At 45.2% G+C, this 19,405-nt stretch overlaps 1 protein-coding gene across 1 annotated transcript in view; it reads right to left on the reverse strand.

The window, feature by feature from the left end:
* Positions 1 to 1,913: 1,913 nt before the first annotated feature.
* The window catches only part of LOC123760413 (SH3KBP1-binding protein 1), a 120,774-nt gene continuing 103,282 nt past the window's right edge, over positions 1,914 to 19,405 (reverse strand). Inside the window, 3 exon segments of the mRNA XM_045746097.2 lie at positions 1,914 to 2,424; positions 7,973 to 8,154; positions 14,714 to 14,810. Of these exon segments, the coding sequence (XP_045602053.1) occupies positions 2,051 to 2,424; positions 7,973 to 8,154; positions 14,714 to 14,810 (653 nt within the window). The 3' untranslated portion in view covers positions 1,914 to 2,050.

Here is a 19,405-nt window from a genome sequence, read left to right on the forward strand (position 1 = left end):
CCCCAGCTACACCGCGGGCCATTCAAATCGTGCGCGGTACCCATACACTTCATATGAAGTGAAGCGCAGTTGACTGGTAAAACGATTTACACTTCATATGAAGTGATGCGCACTTTAAGGGTTAACCATGGGCACAGGATAGTTCAAGAACTCTTCAGGGTGACTGCACCAGTTTAACAGTCAGCATGACAGTGCTATGGGTGCATTTTGCTGCCTCTCTGTTATCAAGACCAGCCTATGATACAAATAAATATTTATTTTTTATTTTTAGCAAGATTATAAATTGCAGGTTCTCAAAACCAATACTGTATTCATATTATATTTCTATATTTCCGTATGCATAACTATTTATTGTACCAGTTCCTTAAAAAAAAATCCATAACATTTTGTGATTTAATTTTTTTTTGTTTTTATCAAATTCAGAACAATATAATCCAGATTTTGGAGGTGTGGCTGTATATGTATGTGTGTGATGCCAACAGCAGTGTTGTATGATAACCCTCACAAAGAACCTTCAACCAAAATAATACACACAACAAAAAAAGTTTGGGATGACAAACAGTACAACGTTTGTGCACTTAAAATTACCATTTACCTCTCCTGTATTATACAGTCACACTCTGGTAAGCATCAGTAGCACATTATGAACAAATAATCATACAATATCACTTACAATTAGATACAGTTAGTGCTACATATTTTAGAACTGCCCAATAGGCCACACATTCAGTACTCTGAACACATATTTGATGAAACTTAATTTTGGAAGGAGATTCTGTAAGTGTAATAATCAGCTGCATATTTAATGGAGACTAATCAGTATGTTAACAAAATATGTTGTTATTGGCATACCCCAAGCATGCTGAATATATCACAGTTTGTTATGTGCAGTGTAACAGGAAGAACACATGATGCTGTGCTCTCACTTGGAAAAGATGCTGAAGCAGCACAGCATGGAGATGCACATGATGCTGTGCTTACATGAGGAAAATATGCTAAAACAGCATAGTGGACATGACACATGATACTGTGTGCTCACAGGGGGAAAAAATGCTATAGCAGCATAGCAGGGAGACAGTTATGATGCTGTATGCTCACATAGCTAAAAGATGCTAGAGCAGCAGAGCAGAGAGAGTGCATATTGTGTGCTCACACATGGAAAAGAATGCTCAAGCAACATTGTAGGGAAGACACATGATGCTGTGTGTTCACATGGAATAAAGGATGCTAGAGCAATTTAACAAAATAAAACACACAATGCTGCATGTACACAATATGGAAAGAATGCTACAACAGTGTAGAAGGGAGATAACACAATGCTGTATGCTGACACAAGAAAAGGATACTAGAGAAATTTAGCAGGGAGAAACATTACATTATGATGTAAGCTCACATAAGGGTAAAGATGCTAGACCAGCATTTTGAGGATGTTATAACTATTGTATGCTGAATGTAGGATGAAACACATATGATAAAAATATATTAATATATATATATATATTAAATGAAATAACGTAGTGGTGCTGAGAAATATTGAAAACCTGGCACGTAACATATACCAAGAGACAATTATAGTGCAAGTTATAAAACAATGTTAGTAAAACATATTGCCTGATGACTATCTCTGAACATACAGTAGCATATCTTGTTATCCACATCATATTATGATGTGGCCCAGTCAACATATTCTATTTTATTCATATTAAATATCCTTCAGTGCAGTATGCTCCTTATGTATGTGCAGTATAGTCACAACAGCATATACAGGACTTTAAACTGTACCTTTACATTCATTTATATCTACAATATATAAATATTTGTATCTGTAAAAGAATTCTTTAGATAAATACAATCACTGAATATTCTGGTTGCACAGTACTTCAACCATAACTAATTTATCTGACTTTCAATCATATATATTTACACAAAATATGCCTCTTGTAATACCCAAGCAAAATATAAAGTATCAATCACGAAACTTTTTTTATAAGTCATTTCATTAGTGAACCATCTTGTGAGCTACTCTAACAACCATATCAGGAGTAAACCATCAACAAGCAGTACCTTCATCGTCATCGTCATCATTGGAAGTATTTGGAGGGTTGCTTCTTGCCACTGAAGCCTGATTGTGAGAGAGAAAAGCCACATTTGCTGGCTTCAACAGAGGACCAGGATGAACCTGTGCTCCTCCGCTGGTAGATGGACTCGCCAAGTAACTAGTGCTGGGCTGAGGTAGGTGAGGATTTATTCCATGGTGAAGGTGGCTTGCATTCGGGTATGGGCGTTGATGAGGTGGTAGCACATTGGCAGGTGTAAGAGGGGAAGGGGAGAGGCAGGGGGTAGTGCAGTATGAATTGCTGAGGTCACACACATCTAGAAGACGCAGCAGTTCTGCTGGCTCAGGACCTCCATTGACAATTGCTCCTGGAAGAAAATGAAAGAGTTTAATTGTCAATAATATAAATTTCAATTGCTTGAAATTTATGATACAGTCACATATCAATCATCTTTAGTCAGTACAGTACAGTACCACACAGTATATCTATTAGAAAACATAAATGACAATTTTTGCATTTATATTAAGATACAAAAACACATTACAGAACTTACAACAACCTTATAGATACAGTACTGTATTTATAAATGATTGAAACCTTGCCCAAGACTAATCTTGAACATGAAGATATTCTTTGCTCACAGGACAATTTGTACAACACACTTAGGCGAATATAGGGCGACTATGTACTGACATCAGCCCTAATGTCAATATACCTAACATCCGTATTTAGTTCAGCACGTGTGTTTACCAGCAGCAAACACATAGAAGGAGGCAATGTTACAGGCAATACAGCAAAATACTTTTAAAAATTCAACTTTCTGTTCAAGAGATTAGATTCTAAAATAAATTACTCCTTACCCATCATAAAATCAGCATTGAATGTAATGAAATGCCAATTTCTGGGAAAGCCTCGGTGGCTCCTTGTAATTAAACATCTCTGATGTGTGTTTTGCCTCACAGGTGTCATCATATGCAGAGTTCTCTGGCTTATCGAGGACCACAAGACTGAACCTGGCCTCCCTAACAGGCACCAGGAACCACCAGGAACATGAACCTGGCAAGCCGGAAAAGAACCAGATCCCTGGCTAGCAGACATGCGAACTGCCTGGGAGACCAAAATCTGAACACTCAAAAGCCAAAGACGAGTCACCACGACCCAAATGATATGCATATCATATACGGAGATAGTGTGAAGCCAAAAGGAAAAACCCAGAAAGCAAAATGCCCATCACCTCTAGACATCCTTGTGCACAGGAATCTTAGCAGATACAGAAAAAGGTAAACATAGTACCACTCTATAAAAATGGTAGTCGAGAAGAACCTCTAAAATATAGACCCGTCTCATTAACATGCTGTGGTAGTCAAAACACTAGAAAAATAGTTTTTTTTTTTATATATACACACGAGTTCTTACATTCTTGTAAAGCCACTAGCACGCATAGCATTTTGAGCAGGTCTTTAATCCTAATTTTACCCGGAATACAATCTGCTAAATCATTTAACAACCAGGTACCCATTCACTGCTGGGTGAACAGAGGCTACAGTTAAGGATTGGCGCCCGAACAATCCTCCCCAGCCAGGATACGAACCCAGGCCAAAGTGATTGCGAAGCGCAGGGCAAGTGTCTTACCACTGCACCAAAAGGGGACTGCTATGGGTTAAGGCCGAATGGGTTGAACACCTAGCGAATAATTACATAATAATGGACAGACAGAATGGTTTTCGAACAGGAATATCCTGTGTAACAAATTTACTTAGTTTTATGACAGCCACAGAGATACTACAGGAAAGAGGTGGTTGGGTTGAATGTGTATCTGGACCTAAAAAACAAGCATTGAATGTAATGAAACGCCATTTTCTGGGTGAGCTCCAGAGGCTCCCTGGAGCTTATCAGACTAATGTATGTTATATTAGACAGGGACATTAGTTATGGAATTCAGACCTACCAGGGACCAGCGCCAGAACCTGGCCCCTTCGGAGAGCTTTCAGGGAGCAATGTCCCTGGAAAACCCCCTCTCTGAAGGGGCCAAGTTCTGGCGCAGGTCCCTGGTAGGTCTGAACTCCATAGCTAATGTCCCGGTCTAATATAACATACATTAGCCCGATAAACTCCAGGGAGCCGTAGGGGCTCCCCACAGAAAAGGCTTTTGACAGATTCCCACACAAGAGGTTGTTCTGGGAACTGGAACATGTTGGAGAGGTGACAGGGAGATTCCTGGCATGGACGAAAAAAACCAGCGTTGAATGTAATGAAATGCTATTTTCTGGGTGAGACCCGGAGGCTCCCCGGAGCTATACCCGGCTGATGTGCTAATGTCAGACTTTGGCATCAGTCATGTGTATGGAGTTCTAGGGCCTACCGGGGACCACGGCCAGAACCTGGCCCCCCCTCAGAGAGGCAAGGGGAGCAATGGCCTATAGAAGCCCCCGTGTGGTTGGAAGCATTCTATGTCTGCCATCAACCGGGTCAAGCATCCAGAAAGGTAAGCATTCCAAAACAAACCCCTATTCTGGTTAAAAATTGCTACCAAAAGCCAAACTGGTGGATAGAACTCCCCAACAGAAAACAAGCAAACTAGTATGACGTCACACGTCACCGCTCCATTGTCTGCGCAGCTCCCCCCTCCCTGGGAGGGGGAAGGGGAAGCCACAGACCTCTCATGCCGGCTATCCACCCATCAGTTCTGAGGCTGGATGTCAAAACACGCGAAAAACCCCTGACCAGAGGGAGGGAGAGTTGCCAGGGAGCCTCCGGGTCTTACCCAGAAAATGGCGTTTCATTACATTCAATGCTGGTTTTCTGGGGGGAACCCCGTCGGCTTCCAAGAGCTAACTACCCACAGAGGAAGGTCAAAGGGACAGAATTGGGAGGCGGTCACCACGCACCCCTCAAGGGAAGCGAGACAACCATCTGCAAACGCCAACCCAAGGCAACACAGCCCCGAAAGGGCCCGGGAACAACACGAGACAACAAGAAGCTAGGCCCCTGTATGAACGCCAAAAGATCCGTGCCCGAATGGCAGCAAGGACATGCCGCCAAGACGACAGCAAGAGCAGCGAAGCTACGAATGCCACGGGCATGGGAAAGAACACAGGCCGGCTAGCCGCAATAACACGGTGGACAACCTGGGACACCTTCACCCGCGAACAGGGAAGAGCGGAACCGGTGCAACTCAAAGTGCACCTCGGACATAGAGGCCGTGGCATGCAAATAACAGCGGAGGGCCATCACTGAACACAAAACATGACACACCCCCGGCCCGACCAACCAAGCACCAACAAACCAAGGACCCCTCCGGAACACAGCAGCCCCATCCCGTGCCAGAAAAGATGGAGACGGCTGCCACCAAACAACTAAAACACCAATACCAAAGGAGCAGAAACCCCTGCGGAGGAGAGCAAGAATCCCAGCGACCCAATCCCTAGAGGCAAATGCCAACAGGAAAAAAGAGCCGTCGAGAAACAAACCTGAACCGAAGGGGCACCACCAACCGAGGAGAAGACAGAGCACGCTGACCAGAGACCAGGATGGTGCAAGCAGTGCGCGAACAGGCTGGAGGTGAAACAATGCACGAGACAGCTTACTAACGGTGCAGAAGCAACACCAAAACCGAAAGCAAGCCAAAGTGACTCCGTCAGCGCTGCACAAAACGAGGCGACAGTATGTGGCAAGACGACAGCCCCCAACCCCCACCAGAAAAACCAAGCCGACGCTAACAACCGCAGTCACCTAAGAAGGGACAGGAGGAAAAAGAAGGCCCCCCAAAATACTCCATACTGCCGCCAAGAAGAAGCACGCAGGTGGGACACCAACAACGAAGCCACCAGACTACCAACCGGAGGCGAGACACGCAAGGCAGAACGTAATCAGCCCCGACGAGATTCATCCGAGCCCAGGAAGAGGTGGAGCAGCAGGAAGATCTCGGGTGTGACCAGCAAATAAGGAGATGGAACGTCTGCCGAACAGAAAGCTCCCCAATGCGAGCAAGCCCGCCAGGAGATCAGAAACGATGGGTCCGACAAGAGACATCGCAAGACCCTGTAAAACCAACGGGCAGGGCAAGCCAGGAAAACCAAAGAAAGTGTAAGGGTTGCCACCAAACCAGTACCTGAACCAAGGGGTACGAGCAATGAAAACAGACCAAGAACAATAAGCACACCATATGACACAGGCTGAAGGAACGCCCAAGAAGCCAAGGAACGCACGAAGGAAACTCCTGCGGCAGAGGAGGAAATAAAGGGAACGCACAAGGAAGGGAAGCGGCAGAAACTGACCCCCCATACAGCAGCAAGTGCAGGCAAAACCGAGCAAAGGAGATGCCAGGGAAGCGACAGGGGAGACGCAGGACGAAAGAGCCAAAGCTCAAACCCCAGGAAACACAACCAGGGGTGGACAATCAGGCATGGACAGAACCCCACGCACATGGAAGGACCAAGCCAGGGACCCGAAGACCACGAAAAACAACAAGCAAACCCCAACACACAACCCCAGGCACAAAACAGCAGCAAAGTGTCACACCACAACATCCTGATACAGGAACAAGGACACGCCAACACGGAACACATTACCAATGCACACGTGCAGTAGCAACATGCACCACACGCAACATGTATGTAGCAACTTGTCTATGTCTATGTGTATATATATATATATATATGTATATATATAAATATATATATATATATATATATATATATATATATATATATATATATATATATATATATATATATATATATATATATATATATATATATATATATATATATGTATATATATATATATATATATGTCGTACCTAATAGCCAGAACGAACTTCTCAGCCTACTATGCAAGGCCCGATTTGCTTAATAAGCCAAGTTTTCATGAATTAATTGTTTTTCGACTACCTAACCTACCTAACCTAACCTAACCTAACTTTTTCGGCTACCTAACCAAACCTAACCTATAAAGATAGGTTAGGTTAGGTTAGGTAGGGTTGGTTAGGTTCGGTCATATATCTACGTTAATTTTAACTCCAATAAAAAAAAATGACCTCATACATAATGAAATGGGTAGCTTTATCATTTCATAAGAAAAAAATTAGAAAAAATATATTAATTCAGGAAAACTTGGCTTATTAGGCAAATCGGGCCTTGAATAGTAGGCCAAAACGTGAGTTCTGGCTACTAGGTACGACATATATATATATATATATATATATATATATATAAATATATATATATGTATATATATATATATATATATATATATATATATATATATATATATATATATATATATGTATATATATATATATATATATGTATATATATATATATATATATATATATATATATATATATATATAAATATATATATAAATATATATATATGTATATGTATATATATATATATATATATATATATATATATATATATATATATATATGTATATATATATATATATATATATATATATATATATATATATATATATATATATATATATATATATGTATATATATATATATATATATATATATATATATATATATATATGTATATATATATAAATATATATATATGTATATATATATATATATATATATATATATATATATATATATATATATATATATATAAATATATATATATATATATATATATATATATATAAATATATATATATGTATATATATATATATATATGTATATATATGTATATATATATATATATATATATATATATATATATATATATATATATATATATATATATATACATATATATATATATATATATATATATATATATATATATATATATATATATATATATATATATATATATATAAATAAAATATGCGCCCTTTAAGGGTTAACATAGTCAATCACTGTCACTTACAAGAAATTACTTTTGCTCAACTCACCTGAATCACCCTTGTTACTTAGCTCAAGGGCAGTAGTAAGATCCCACATCTGAATAGCCCCATTGGAGTGACCAGTAAATATGTATCTCCTTGGTCTGGATCCCATTCTACTACTTCCTTCACACTCATGTACACAGAAGCCACTTATTGTAGTGGAATCCACAGCTTTGATGACACACACTCTGAAAAATTGAAATAGATCAGTGACAACAATGAAATGTAGCAGGATATGGCAACACGAGATAGTTCTGAAGAACTGAATTTTTACCATATGACACTGGAATGCCAAGAAATATTCTAAACTACTGAGGCATCTACAACCCAACTACTTTCATTGCCATCATGTGGCAGCCCTACAGACACAAGGTTTGGAGAAGGTGGCTGCTGTGGCAAGATTCCCCTCTGTAACACAACCATGGAGGGACTTTAGTCCCGATCCTAGAGGAACCGAACTTACCACGGAAACCTTCCTGGGCGAAGTGGAGTAGAGTGAAAAGCTGACAATGACCTCCCTGTCTAGAAATTGTACCTCTCATCCTCTTGGATCACAAGCATACCATGCCTACAGTCCACCAACAAGCATATCATGGACAAAGGACGAGATGGACCACAAATAAGAGGGGCCTCATAACAATCACGAAAGAATATTGTAAGAGCGAATAAAGATAGATCACGAATGTCTGGCACATCAGAGAAGAACTGACCGGTTTGTGGCCTGGGAGCCACGGGCTGCCCACCCCTGTTCCTTAAATGAGGGACAGAGTTGGGTTAACGAGCATGAACTGGATCAAATTTTTTTCGGTTGTTTATTTATCTACTTTGGGAAATTTCTATGACTGTTTTCATATCTGCATATATAGGAAGTAGCCAGTTTTGTCCTGCTGACTTTCTGGGTGCCTTCCCTGGTGATGGCATATAAAGAAGGTAAGTGCCACTGCTCCCTGTGCCTCTGTGAGGAGACCAGGTTCTGGCTCTGGGTCTTCAGTATGCCAGAGAACTCCACAACTGAGGACAACTTTTAGACATTACACACATCAGAGCTGTTAGCTACTGGGAGCCAAAAGGGGCTCCCTGCAAAAAAAAAAAAAAAAAAAAACCAGCGTTGAATGTAATGAAATCCCATTTTCTGGGTGAGCCGAGGAGGCTCCCTGGAGCTATAGGACTGATATGCACTATATTAGTATAGGGCTTCAGTCAATGGAGTTCTGCCTGCTGGAGACCATGATCCAGAACCTGGCTCTCTCAGAGAGGCACAGGGAGCAATGGCCTAAGGAAACCCTCTTGTATTTGAAGGTAATTCTCTATCTGCCATCGACCAGGGTTAGGCACCCAGAAACGGTAGGAATCTCAAAACAAACCCCACATGGTAGGAATTTAAAAAAACACCCAGACCGAACAGAGAAACAGAGCTCCCCAAAAGAAACTAGGAAAATAAGTAAGCAAGTAAACATTGACCACTACCACAGCGCTGGTTGTCTCCACAGCTCTCCCAATGATCCCCCTGGGAGGAGGAGGAGGGGGAGCCCCCAAACCCCTGCCCTGGCTGCCCAGCTCCTCAGTTCGAAGGCTGAGCATCAAAACAAAACTGCCAACCATAGGGAGGGAAGGTGCCAAGGAGCCTCCGGGGCTCACCCAGAAAATGGCGTTTCATTACATTCAACGCTGGTTTTCTGTGGGAAGCCCCTTCTGCTCTCTGGAGCTAAATAACCAATGATAAGTAAAAGAGGAACTTACCAGTGAGGCGGCCACACTGCATGGATCAACTCAAAGACAAGACAACTGGCTGCAACCTACTCCTCAAGAGAGAAGTAGATACAACCAGCCACAGTACTGAACTGGTCCGATCTGCTGAACGATGCGGAGCTGAGGAAAACGTCCCGGGTTTGGACACCAAGCAAGCAGCACCTGAAACCAAGGCTGGGCCGGCCACCATGGGGCTACAAGAACGACTCTTCCACGATACAACTCCAACCGAGCCAGAACCCGAAGCAATAGCTGGACTGGGGGAAAGAGGTACAGGTAACCCCACCTCGACCAGTCCTGCTGAAGTATATCCACCGCGATGGCTCTGCAATCCGGGAAGGACGCCACATATATAGGGAGATGCCGGGACCACGCCGACACAAAAAGGTCCATCTCCAGGGTCCTGTACGTCTGGCAGAGCCAACTAAAGGAGTCAGGTGTCGACCACCCATTACATGGACAGGGAAATGAATTGTGACAGGCCGTTCGCCCGGAAGGTGGACACTCCCTAGATGTGAATCGCATGGAGAGCTAAATCCTGAGAAACAAGCAGACGAGTCACTCGAAGTGACCAGCCCCAAAGAGCAAAGGACTGAAGAGTACCACGCGGTTCAGACAATGAATCACCGGAGTGCAGTCCAAATGGAGCCGGATCGTAGAACTCCGATCGACCCGAACCCTCCACAGCAAAAGACAAACCGCTGCAAACTCTCACAGTGAGCTATGAGCCCAAGGCAAGGACAGACCCTACCACCCCTGGCCAGCCTGGTGAGCACTGGTCACAAAGTCCAAGCTGAAAGACAAAGTATCCGTGAACACATCCAGCAAGGGCTCAGGAAGGTGCCAAGGCACAGAATCTCGAAAAACCCGAAGAGGAAGACGGCGATGCAACAACAGATGCAAGGACCCCCTGGGGGGTGAACCCAGTGGTCGTAAGAGGCGGAAGAGATGGCCCTGAAGGAACCAGAACAGGCAATTAAGTCGTACCCTACCCAGCGGTCAAATCAGCACGGGTGAAGTTCAGACACCCCCCTCAAAAGCTCGAGCAACCGACAAGTTATGCGGGACCCCTCCAGAAACAGCTGAGGCGGGACTGCATGTCTCAGCAACGCCACAGGAGAGAGAGACATGGAAGTGGTCCGAGAGTCTGACACAAGGCCCAGCCAGCTCCGAACCTAGGGACGGCAACCAGATGGGACTTCTTCCAGTTCACCAGGAACCTGAACCCGGTGAGCTGGGAAAGAACCAAACCCCTGGCAAGCAGACTGGCTAGAAGCCCACACCAGCCAGTTGTCGTGGTAGGCCAGAACCCAAACCCCTAGCAGACACAGACGGGCCACCACGACCCAGGTAAGATGAGTGAAAACGTGAGGTGCCAGATTCAAGCCAAACGGAAGGCAACAAAAGTGGTTAGCATGCCGCCCCACGAAGAAACATAGCCAGTCCTTGAAACCTTGATGAATTGGAACATGCCAATACTCATCCCAGAGGTCCATACACACCATCTAAGAGCCCTGGCTCCAAGAGGAGTCGGACCTGGGACAAAGTGTTCATTTGAAAGGAGAGGTACAAAATCCAATGGTTCAGACAGAACAATTCCAGAATGAAACGAAGATCCGCACAGTCCCGTTTCAGGTACTGAAAATGGGCGGAAAACCCATCTGAAGGACGTAGTCGGTTCAACCATGCCCAAGCGCACCCATTCCAGGATGACCCGACGGAGTGAAGGAAAAGAAGCCTGTACCACCAGCACTGAACCCCCCAAAGGAGGAGCCGCCCAACACCCCCACCTGCTGGAGGACATGACACAAAATGCCCACGAATCATGGGTTCAAGTGTGGGCAAACAGAACGAGCCTTTGCCCCCCAATGGCATGTCAATGGGGAGAACCTGTGAAAGGGCCGACACCCCTTACTAGAAGCCGGCCTACAAGCAGAGCGAGCATTGCGCTGACCAAAAGACGCCGGTTCAGAAGGAGGTGCCAGCTCAGAAACTAGTACCAAGGGTCCACTTCGACTAGAAGAATCTGGAGCCTTGGCACGACTCTTCCGAGAGGCCCAAGAACAGCAACTGGGATGACCAACAAATCCCACAGAGGATGGCAACTAGACGAGGCCGCCTGTAGAAACTGAGTCACAGCATTCTCAGCAGCGGACAAAAGGGTGAAGAAAACCGAAGAGCCAGTCTGACAAAGCCCAAGCCACACTTCTCGAGAAAAAAAGAGGGCAGTCTACCAGCCAGGAAGATCCTGGAATCTCAACGCATCCAATACGGGAAAGAAGAACCATACTCAAATGAGGACAGATCCAGCATAGAAGCATACTCCGGGTCTTGAAGGAGGTAAGCTGCAAGAGCCTCTCGAACCTCCTTGGTCGGGATGTGAGAGACAGAAAATCTCTGGAGAGGAAGGAGCCGTGGAACCCAAGGGAACCCAGAACCGAACCCAGGGAGGAGCCGACCCAAATCAAACTCATACAGGGAAGGGGGTAAAAAAAAACACCTCACCTGTAACAAGAAACCCTGCAACAAAGGCACCAAAACCCAAGCAGGATCAAAAGGGATTCAAGACCCCCAGAGTGGCTCCTCCCCCAGCTCGGAAGCCTCCATGTCAGGCTCTGGGGCAGAGCTGTCCTCCATGCCCTCCACCCCTGAAAAAAAGGAGTTTCCTGGGAAACCGCAGCAAAGAAGGGAATCAGCTGGTCGAATCCAGAAGCCCTGGTACGAAGAGCAGGCTCGAATGCCTCCATCTGTCTCGAATGGGGCAGCCCCTGAAGCCGCTCGAGTCTCATCACCAATTAAACCCTGCCCTGACTCCGAAACCCTGAGAAATTTGGGAGCCGGCATCAGGGAGGAAAGAACATGGTGAACCATGCCCACCGGGGAAGGACTTGAAGACGCAGACGGAGCCAAGGTCAAAGTGACCAACGCCCCCCCAGGTCCAGGTTCCTAAAATCAAAATGGGCATCCCGGGGGGGGGGCATTTGAGCTGGACAACTAACCTAGAGTGTTGTGTCACAAGAATCTCTCTAGAAAAAGAGATTGAGTCTATTCCTTCATCACCTGTTCAACCAAAACACGTCTGCATGTTCAAGAATAAAGAATTAACAACAACACGTTCTCAGAAGCCACTGTCTAGACGAGCCTCTACCACCCTACCTACCCCAGTACCCATGACCCCGATGCACCTGGCGTCTGGGAGTCACCCCACTCGCTGGTTAATAAGCACATTGCTCGTTTATACCTGCCGGCTTCCAATTATCGGCACACCAGCACCACCTACACAGCCAAACCCATGTATATTAGGAGCCCACCAGCCACTAGCCCTTCAGAATACTCTCCAGTGCTCAACCTACCTACATCTGCTCTCACACTACCCTGTGTGGTGGTAGATTTACGCAGTATTGTACATTAGTATTTCAGCACCATTTATTTTGATCTTTAACGTAACGTTAACTTGTTTGTTTGCTTTTCATTTTTGCACCGTGTTCACAGCCAAGACTTAGAGGATCTATTTTATTTGTTGTAATTTGTTAATATTTTTTTGTCATAGTAAAGTATTTACATTTTTATTCTTGGAATTTTATCCTACAGCTACCACACCAGTGAAGAGATCTACTTAGCAGTTTTATTTACTTTGTTTTTACTTTTTTTGTTTAATGTGCATGGCATTCCATCTGCCCTAATAGCCACTGCTCTATTAGTCATTTTACCGTAACAGTTGCAACAACCAAAACCTACGATGCAATGCAGATGCCGCCTGACCCTTAAGAACTTCTGGAGAAGAATAAGTAAACCGGAGTATGAGCTGAGAACATGTCTCGCAAGACTCCGGGTCGTAGGTGTCACCAACCCAACAGGCAGCAGTGACGGAGGCAAAACAGGTGATCGTCACCCAGAGACAAGGGCAACGAACAACCTTCAAACTTGCACAAGACGAGATGAGACTGGGAAGATGCATCCATGGGTCTGCCAAGCCTCAACAGGGCTTTCCAGAGCCCATAGGGGTTTAGCCTACAAGAAGCCCAGGCAATGGTGTTGCAATGCCGGTTGAGCCGGAATGATAATGTCAACAGAAGGGAATAGGGCTATAACTAGACCCCACAAGAAAAAAAGAAAAGGAAAAACACCGCAAAAGCACAACCACAACAGGAGGAACAGGGAATACGACCGCTGATAGAGATGTGTGCTGCGCAGCACATCTTGCCTCAAACCAAACCAGCAACAACAACGCTTCCTATCCAAGGCCAAATAAAGGCCACAAAACCCCAGCTAGTCCCAAGGGTGGGATAAATGTCGAGCAGCAGGAACCCCTACAGAAGTGAAGCCTGAAATCTCTAGGGAAGGGAACCCTAGAACCCAAGTGTAGTACTCACAGGGTGCTTAGGGTTGGCAGCCCTAAGTGCATACAGCCCCAGTACACAAAGTTTACTCTTGGCCACTGTACCACAAACAGTAGGAAACACCACAAGGGCACAAAATCCAGCAGGAATCTGAGGCCAGAGTTAACAACTGCCCTAGAGCACTTCAGCCTACTGAACTGAGAAGCTGGGCAGCCTGGCACAGGGGTCTGGGGCACCCCCTCCCGGGACGGGGGGAAAGAGTTGCACGGTAGTGGTGGTTAACAGTTGCTTGTTTGCATATTTTCCTTGTTTCTTTCGGGGAGTTCTGTTTCTCTGTTCGAAATTAGTTTTTTTTTTTTGTAATTTCCTACCATGTGGGGTTTGTTTTGAGATGCCTAACCCTGCTATTGCTTGAGATGCAATGGCAGACAGGGAATACCCCCAAATACAAGGGGTTTCCTTAGGTCATTCCTCCCTGCCCCAGACTAATATAGTTCATATCAGTCCTATAGCTCCAGGGAGTTGAAGGGGCTCCCCACAGAAAGTAATTGTTATTTGTCTTCTTAGTCTAAATATGTAGTAATTTAAAGTTTAATTTGAAATCTTATAATTAATATCAAGCTCATTCCTTGCAAGTCATATTTTTGTTAAATCTTACCTCTTGCCATTACTAGCAAGACGAACAAACAGTTGGTCTGTCTCAGGAACCACCTTCTGAATGAACACCTGCTCATCATCCTGTTCTCCATATGGTCCTGAAATATTATGATATGGTATGATTAGAAACATTCTATTTAACACTTCAGGAAATAATTTGAGTTCAATTACATTTCAGCAATTTAAAAAACAACATATTTCTACTATTATTTTGTTGACCATGAACTGCAATTGTTAACTTGTGGAGAAAGAATCACAGTTTCATACTCATTCCAATACCAAAAAACTAGCATTGAATGTAATGAAATGCCATTTTCTGGGTGAGCTCTCGGAGGCTCCCTGAAACTATCCAAATTGACATGTAACATATTAGTTTGGTTTCATCAGTCCTAGGAGTTCCAGTGCTTACTGGGGACCACGAACCAGAACCTGGTCCCCTTAGAGAGGTGCAGGGAGCAATGGCCATATGAGCACTCTGCATTAGAGTATTGTCATGTCTGCCATCGACTGAGGAATACCCCCAGAAAGGTAGGCGAAACAATACAAACACCCCAACTGGTTAAAATTGCAACCTATGTCTGAACAGAGCCAAAGCCTCCCCACCCCCCAAAAATAAAAACCAACGTTGAATGTAATGAAACGCCATTTTCTGGGTGAGCCCTGAAGGCTTCCTGGAGCTATCCAGACTGATATTGCTAATGTCAGACTTTGGCATCAGTCATGTGTATGGAGTTCTTTAGGCCTACGGGGACCACGAGCCAGAATCTGGCCCCACTCAGAGAGGCACGAGAAGCAATGGAATATAGAAACCCCCCATGTGGTTGGAAGCATTCTATGTCTGCCATTGACCAGGTCAGGCACCCAGAAAGGTAAAAATCCCAAAATAAACCCCTATTCTGGTTAAGAAATTGCTACTGAGAGCCGAACTAGTGGACAGAACTACCAAAATAAAAACGAGCTAACGAGCATGACGTCACCACGTCGCTGTCTGCGCAGCTCCCCCCTTTCGCCGAGAGGCGGAAGGGGGAACCCCAGACCCCTCGTATTGGCTACCCAAGACCCCAGTTCTAAGGCTGGATATCAAAACATGCAAAAAAACTGCTGACCAGAGGGAGGGAGGGTTGCTGGGGAACCTCTGGATCTCACCCAGAAAATGGCGTTTCATTACACTCAACGCTAATTTTCAGGGAGGAGCCCTGTCGGCTCTCCAGAGCTACCTACTAAAAGACGAAAACAAGAGGGACCTAACCTGGGAGGCGGTCTTCGCTCACTCCCCAACGCGAAGCCACACAGGCCTGACAAGGCCCAAGAACATCAACGAAGGGACACGTAGCCAACCTACGAATGTCGTGGGCACAGGGAAAGATTGCAGGCTGGCTGAACCAAACCACCTCACAGACGATCCGAGAGAACTGCACCCTGGAACAGGGAAGAAGCAACCCTAAGTGTGAGCCCAGACACGGCAGCCGAGGCACACAAAGAACGGCGAAGCGCCACAACCGAACAACACATGATGCACCCCCGGTCCGACCAACCAAACTATCAACAAGACAAGGACCCCTCCAGAACACAGCCGTGTCGGTCTTAGCAAGAAAAAAGAGATGGCTGCAAGCGAACAAACCTATCACAAGGACCAAAAGAGCAGAACCCTGGTGCCGAAGGAGAGCATGAAGCACCCCGACCCGACCCCCAGAGGCCAATGCCAACAAGAAAAAGAGCCTCGAAAAACAATCCAGAACTGAGGGAGCCACAACAAACCGAGGAGAAGAGAAGAGAGCACCCAATCCAAGAACCAGGACGGCTCAAGCGGCACAAGAGCAGACCAGAGGTGAACCACGCCAGAGACAGCTCATGAATTGGTGCAGAGGGAACACCAAAACCGAAGCAACCCGGAGCGGCTCCACCAGTGCCGCACGAGACAAGGCGACAGTATGTGGCAAGATGACCGCCCAGAACCTCCACAAGAGAAGGACAAGACCACGCCAGCAAAATGCGGCAAACCTATGAAGTGATAAAAAGAAAAAGAAAGGACCGCCAAAAAACTCCACAACGCCGCCGAGACGAAGCACGTAGGTGGGACACCCTAAACAAAGCCACCTGAACACCAACAAATGGCGAAAGACTCGTGGCAGAACCGAACCAGGTCCGCCATGGACCGACGGAGCATGGTAAGACACGAAGCTGCGGGAAAACCTCGGGTGCGAACACCGAGCAACCAGAGCCAGAAAACCAAGCTGGTAAGGAACCAGATGGAACGTCTGCCATACAGAAAACTTCCGAATACTAGCAATCTCATCAGGTGATCAGAAACACCGTGGTTCCTGACGAGAGACTATTGAGAAGTGACACCGCCAGGTCAGGAATGCGCTAACTGGGAGGGCTAAGCCAGGAAACCAGAAACCCAAACGCGGCAAGCCGGGAAAGAACCAACCCGGGTGAACAAACATGCCCAGTGCGGGAGGAATCCCCCAGGACCCCAGAAATACCAGTAAGTCCGACAGCGGATGACAACTAGAAGCCACCAGCAGAAAAAAAACTGAACCGCAGATGCCGCAAACAGCAAGGACAAAATTGCGACCAAAAATGAAAAGCCAAGGCCTAGGCCGAGGCCAACGAGGAAGCGAGCACAGTGAGCCGAAATGCAAAGCGTAAAACAGGGATGCCACATCCCGCAGGAACGACGAACACAGCGGGGCTGCACATGGCATAACGAAGCATGAGATGTCGAGTAAGGTACTATAACCATTTGATTATCTGGGATTCGAACATCCGGAAACACCCTTACACGGGCAAAATTGTGACCGGATAAAGTTATCTCAATATCCGGTCAAAATGGCCATGGGAGCCGGATAAAAGCTGGTTTAGCAGGATAAAAAAACGGAGCCGGATAAAAGCTGGTTTAGCCGGTTAAAAAATCGGAGCCGGTTAACTTGCTGCTGATGTTACACTATCCGGACAGTCAGCCGGATATTCATTGAATTGTCCGGATATGAAAGCCAAGGGGCGGGCCGTACCATATTAATCCCATCTGGCTGTGGCTGGCTGGCTCGTGGCGCATGGTGGAGGAGGGGGTGGGGTGGGTGGGTGGTGTTGGGAGGGTGGGAGGGGAGCATTGGGAGGGACCACCTGGGTACAGTAATTACCATTAATTTTAGAACAATTCATCATTAGCCAAAAACAAAAGAAATACTAGTAATTATGTAATAACAAATATATGTTTCCTAAAAACAATGTGCACAGGCTGAAGTTTCCTTAAAAAATATTGTGAGTTTTTTCCTCTTGGCGGCCTATGTAATGTGCTATAGCTGCCCTAAGTGGACCCGCACAACACTGGTCAACCCATGTGCTCCCGTCCCTCGTGTTATACCACAGTGTCGCGCCATTAGTGAAATAATTTTTTAAATAAGTTTGTTATTTTCATAGTAACTTTGAACATTTTTGGCTAAGACTATCTCTGGTAGCAGCATCAATCATTTTGGAGGTGTTAAGAGGAGGAAGGTTGTCCTTAACAATTAAAGACAAGTTACGTGTTATACACCTCAACAAGTCAGGTGCATGCAAGCACCTTCAACAAGTGAGGCATCACAGGCAAGCCAAGTGCCTTCAACAAGTGAAGCGCAAGCAATCGTTTTCAACAAGTGAGGCGTCACAGGCAAGCCAAGTGCCTTCAACAAGTGAGGCGTAAGCAAGCACCTTCAACAAGTGAGGCATCACAGGCAAGCCAAGTGCCTTCAACAAGTGAAGCGCAAGCAATCGTTTTCAACAAGTGAGGCGCCACAAGCAACCCAAATGCCTTCAACCAGTGAGGCTTCAGCAGCTGGCAGTCAAAACTAACTTTGCTTAATGAACTGTACAGTAATTTTAAGTGTTAATTTTAGTGTTGTGTTAGTATAGGTTACGTAAATTGTTAAGAATTCTTAACTTCAAGATGTGTGGCATCAATCAAGAAGACGAACACCAACAAGGTAAGTTGAGGTTTCTAGTTGAATATTTAATAATTATATGTGGCAAGGCAATTCAAATTATGTTGTTTGTAGTATAAAAATAGTTGGAAATAGTCACTTTTGGACTCAGAGGTTGTTGTTGTTAAAGATTTGCTACTTGGAACAAACAGTTCCAAGTAGCATGGGCTATGGTGAGCCCGTAGGACTCAGAGGTGAAAATGTACCATTATCCGGAACACGTGAATATCCGGCTGGGGGTCCTTCCCATATAGTCCGGATAATCGAGTGGAGACAGTATGAGGAGAACTAACCAGGATGTGAACAGCACGAAAACAAAAAGGCATCTCCCAAAAGTGCTGTTCGACTTCGGGTTGACCGAAGATCGTCCTCGGACGACCTCGTTTCTCGGATGACCACGAGTTGTCCGAGAAAGAGTTGGGTGTAAAAGTGCACTGCACCGCCAAAGAAACTGCAGGGGCGGGAGAGGAGGCACAGAAGCTACATCCACCAACATACAGGGCAACCCAGAAGCTGGAAGTGCCAAACAAGGACAAGATGAAAACTCAGGACCATAACCAAACTCAGGACCATAACTGCCTCTGTGTTTGGTCTGCCAAACACAAACTACCCACAAAGGAAGGTCAAAGGGACAGAACCAGGAGGCGGACACCACGCACCCCCCATGGAAGCGAGACAACCGGCAGCAAACGCCAACCCAAGGCGCCACAGCCCCGAAAAGACCCGGGAAC

Source organism: Procambarus clarkii, chromosome 39 (genome assembly GCF_040958095.1).
Source record: "Procambarus clarkii isolate CNS0578487 chromosome 39, FALCON_Pclarkii_2.0, whole genome shotgun sequence".
NCBI lineage: Eukaryota > Metazoa > Arthropoda > Malacostraca > Decapoda > Cambaridae > Procambarus > Procambarus clarkii.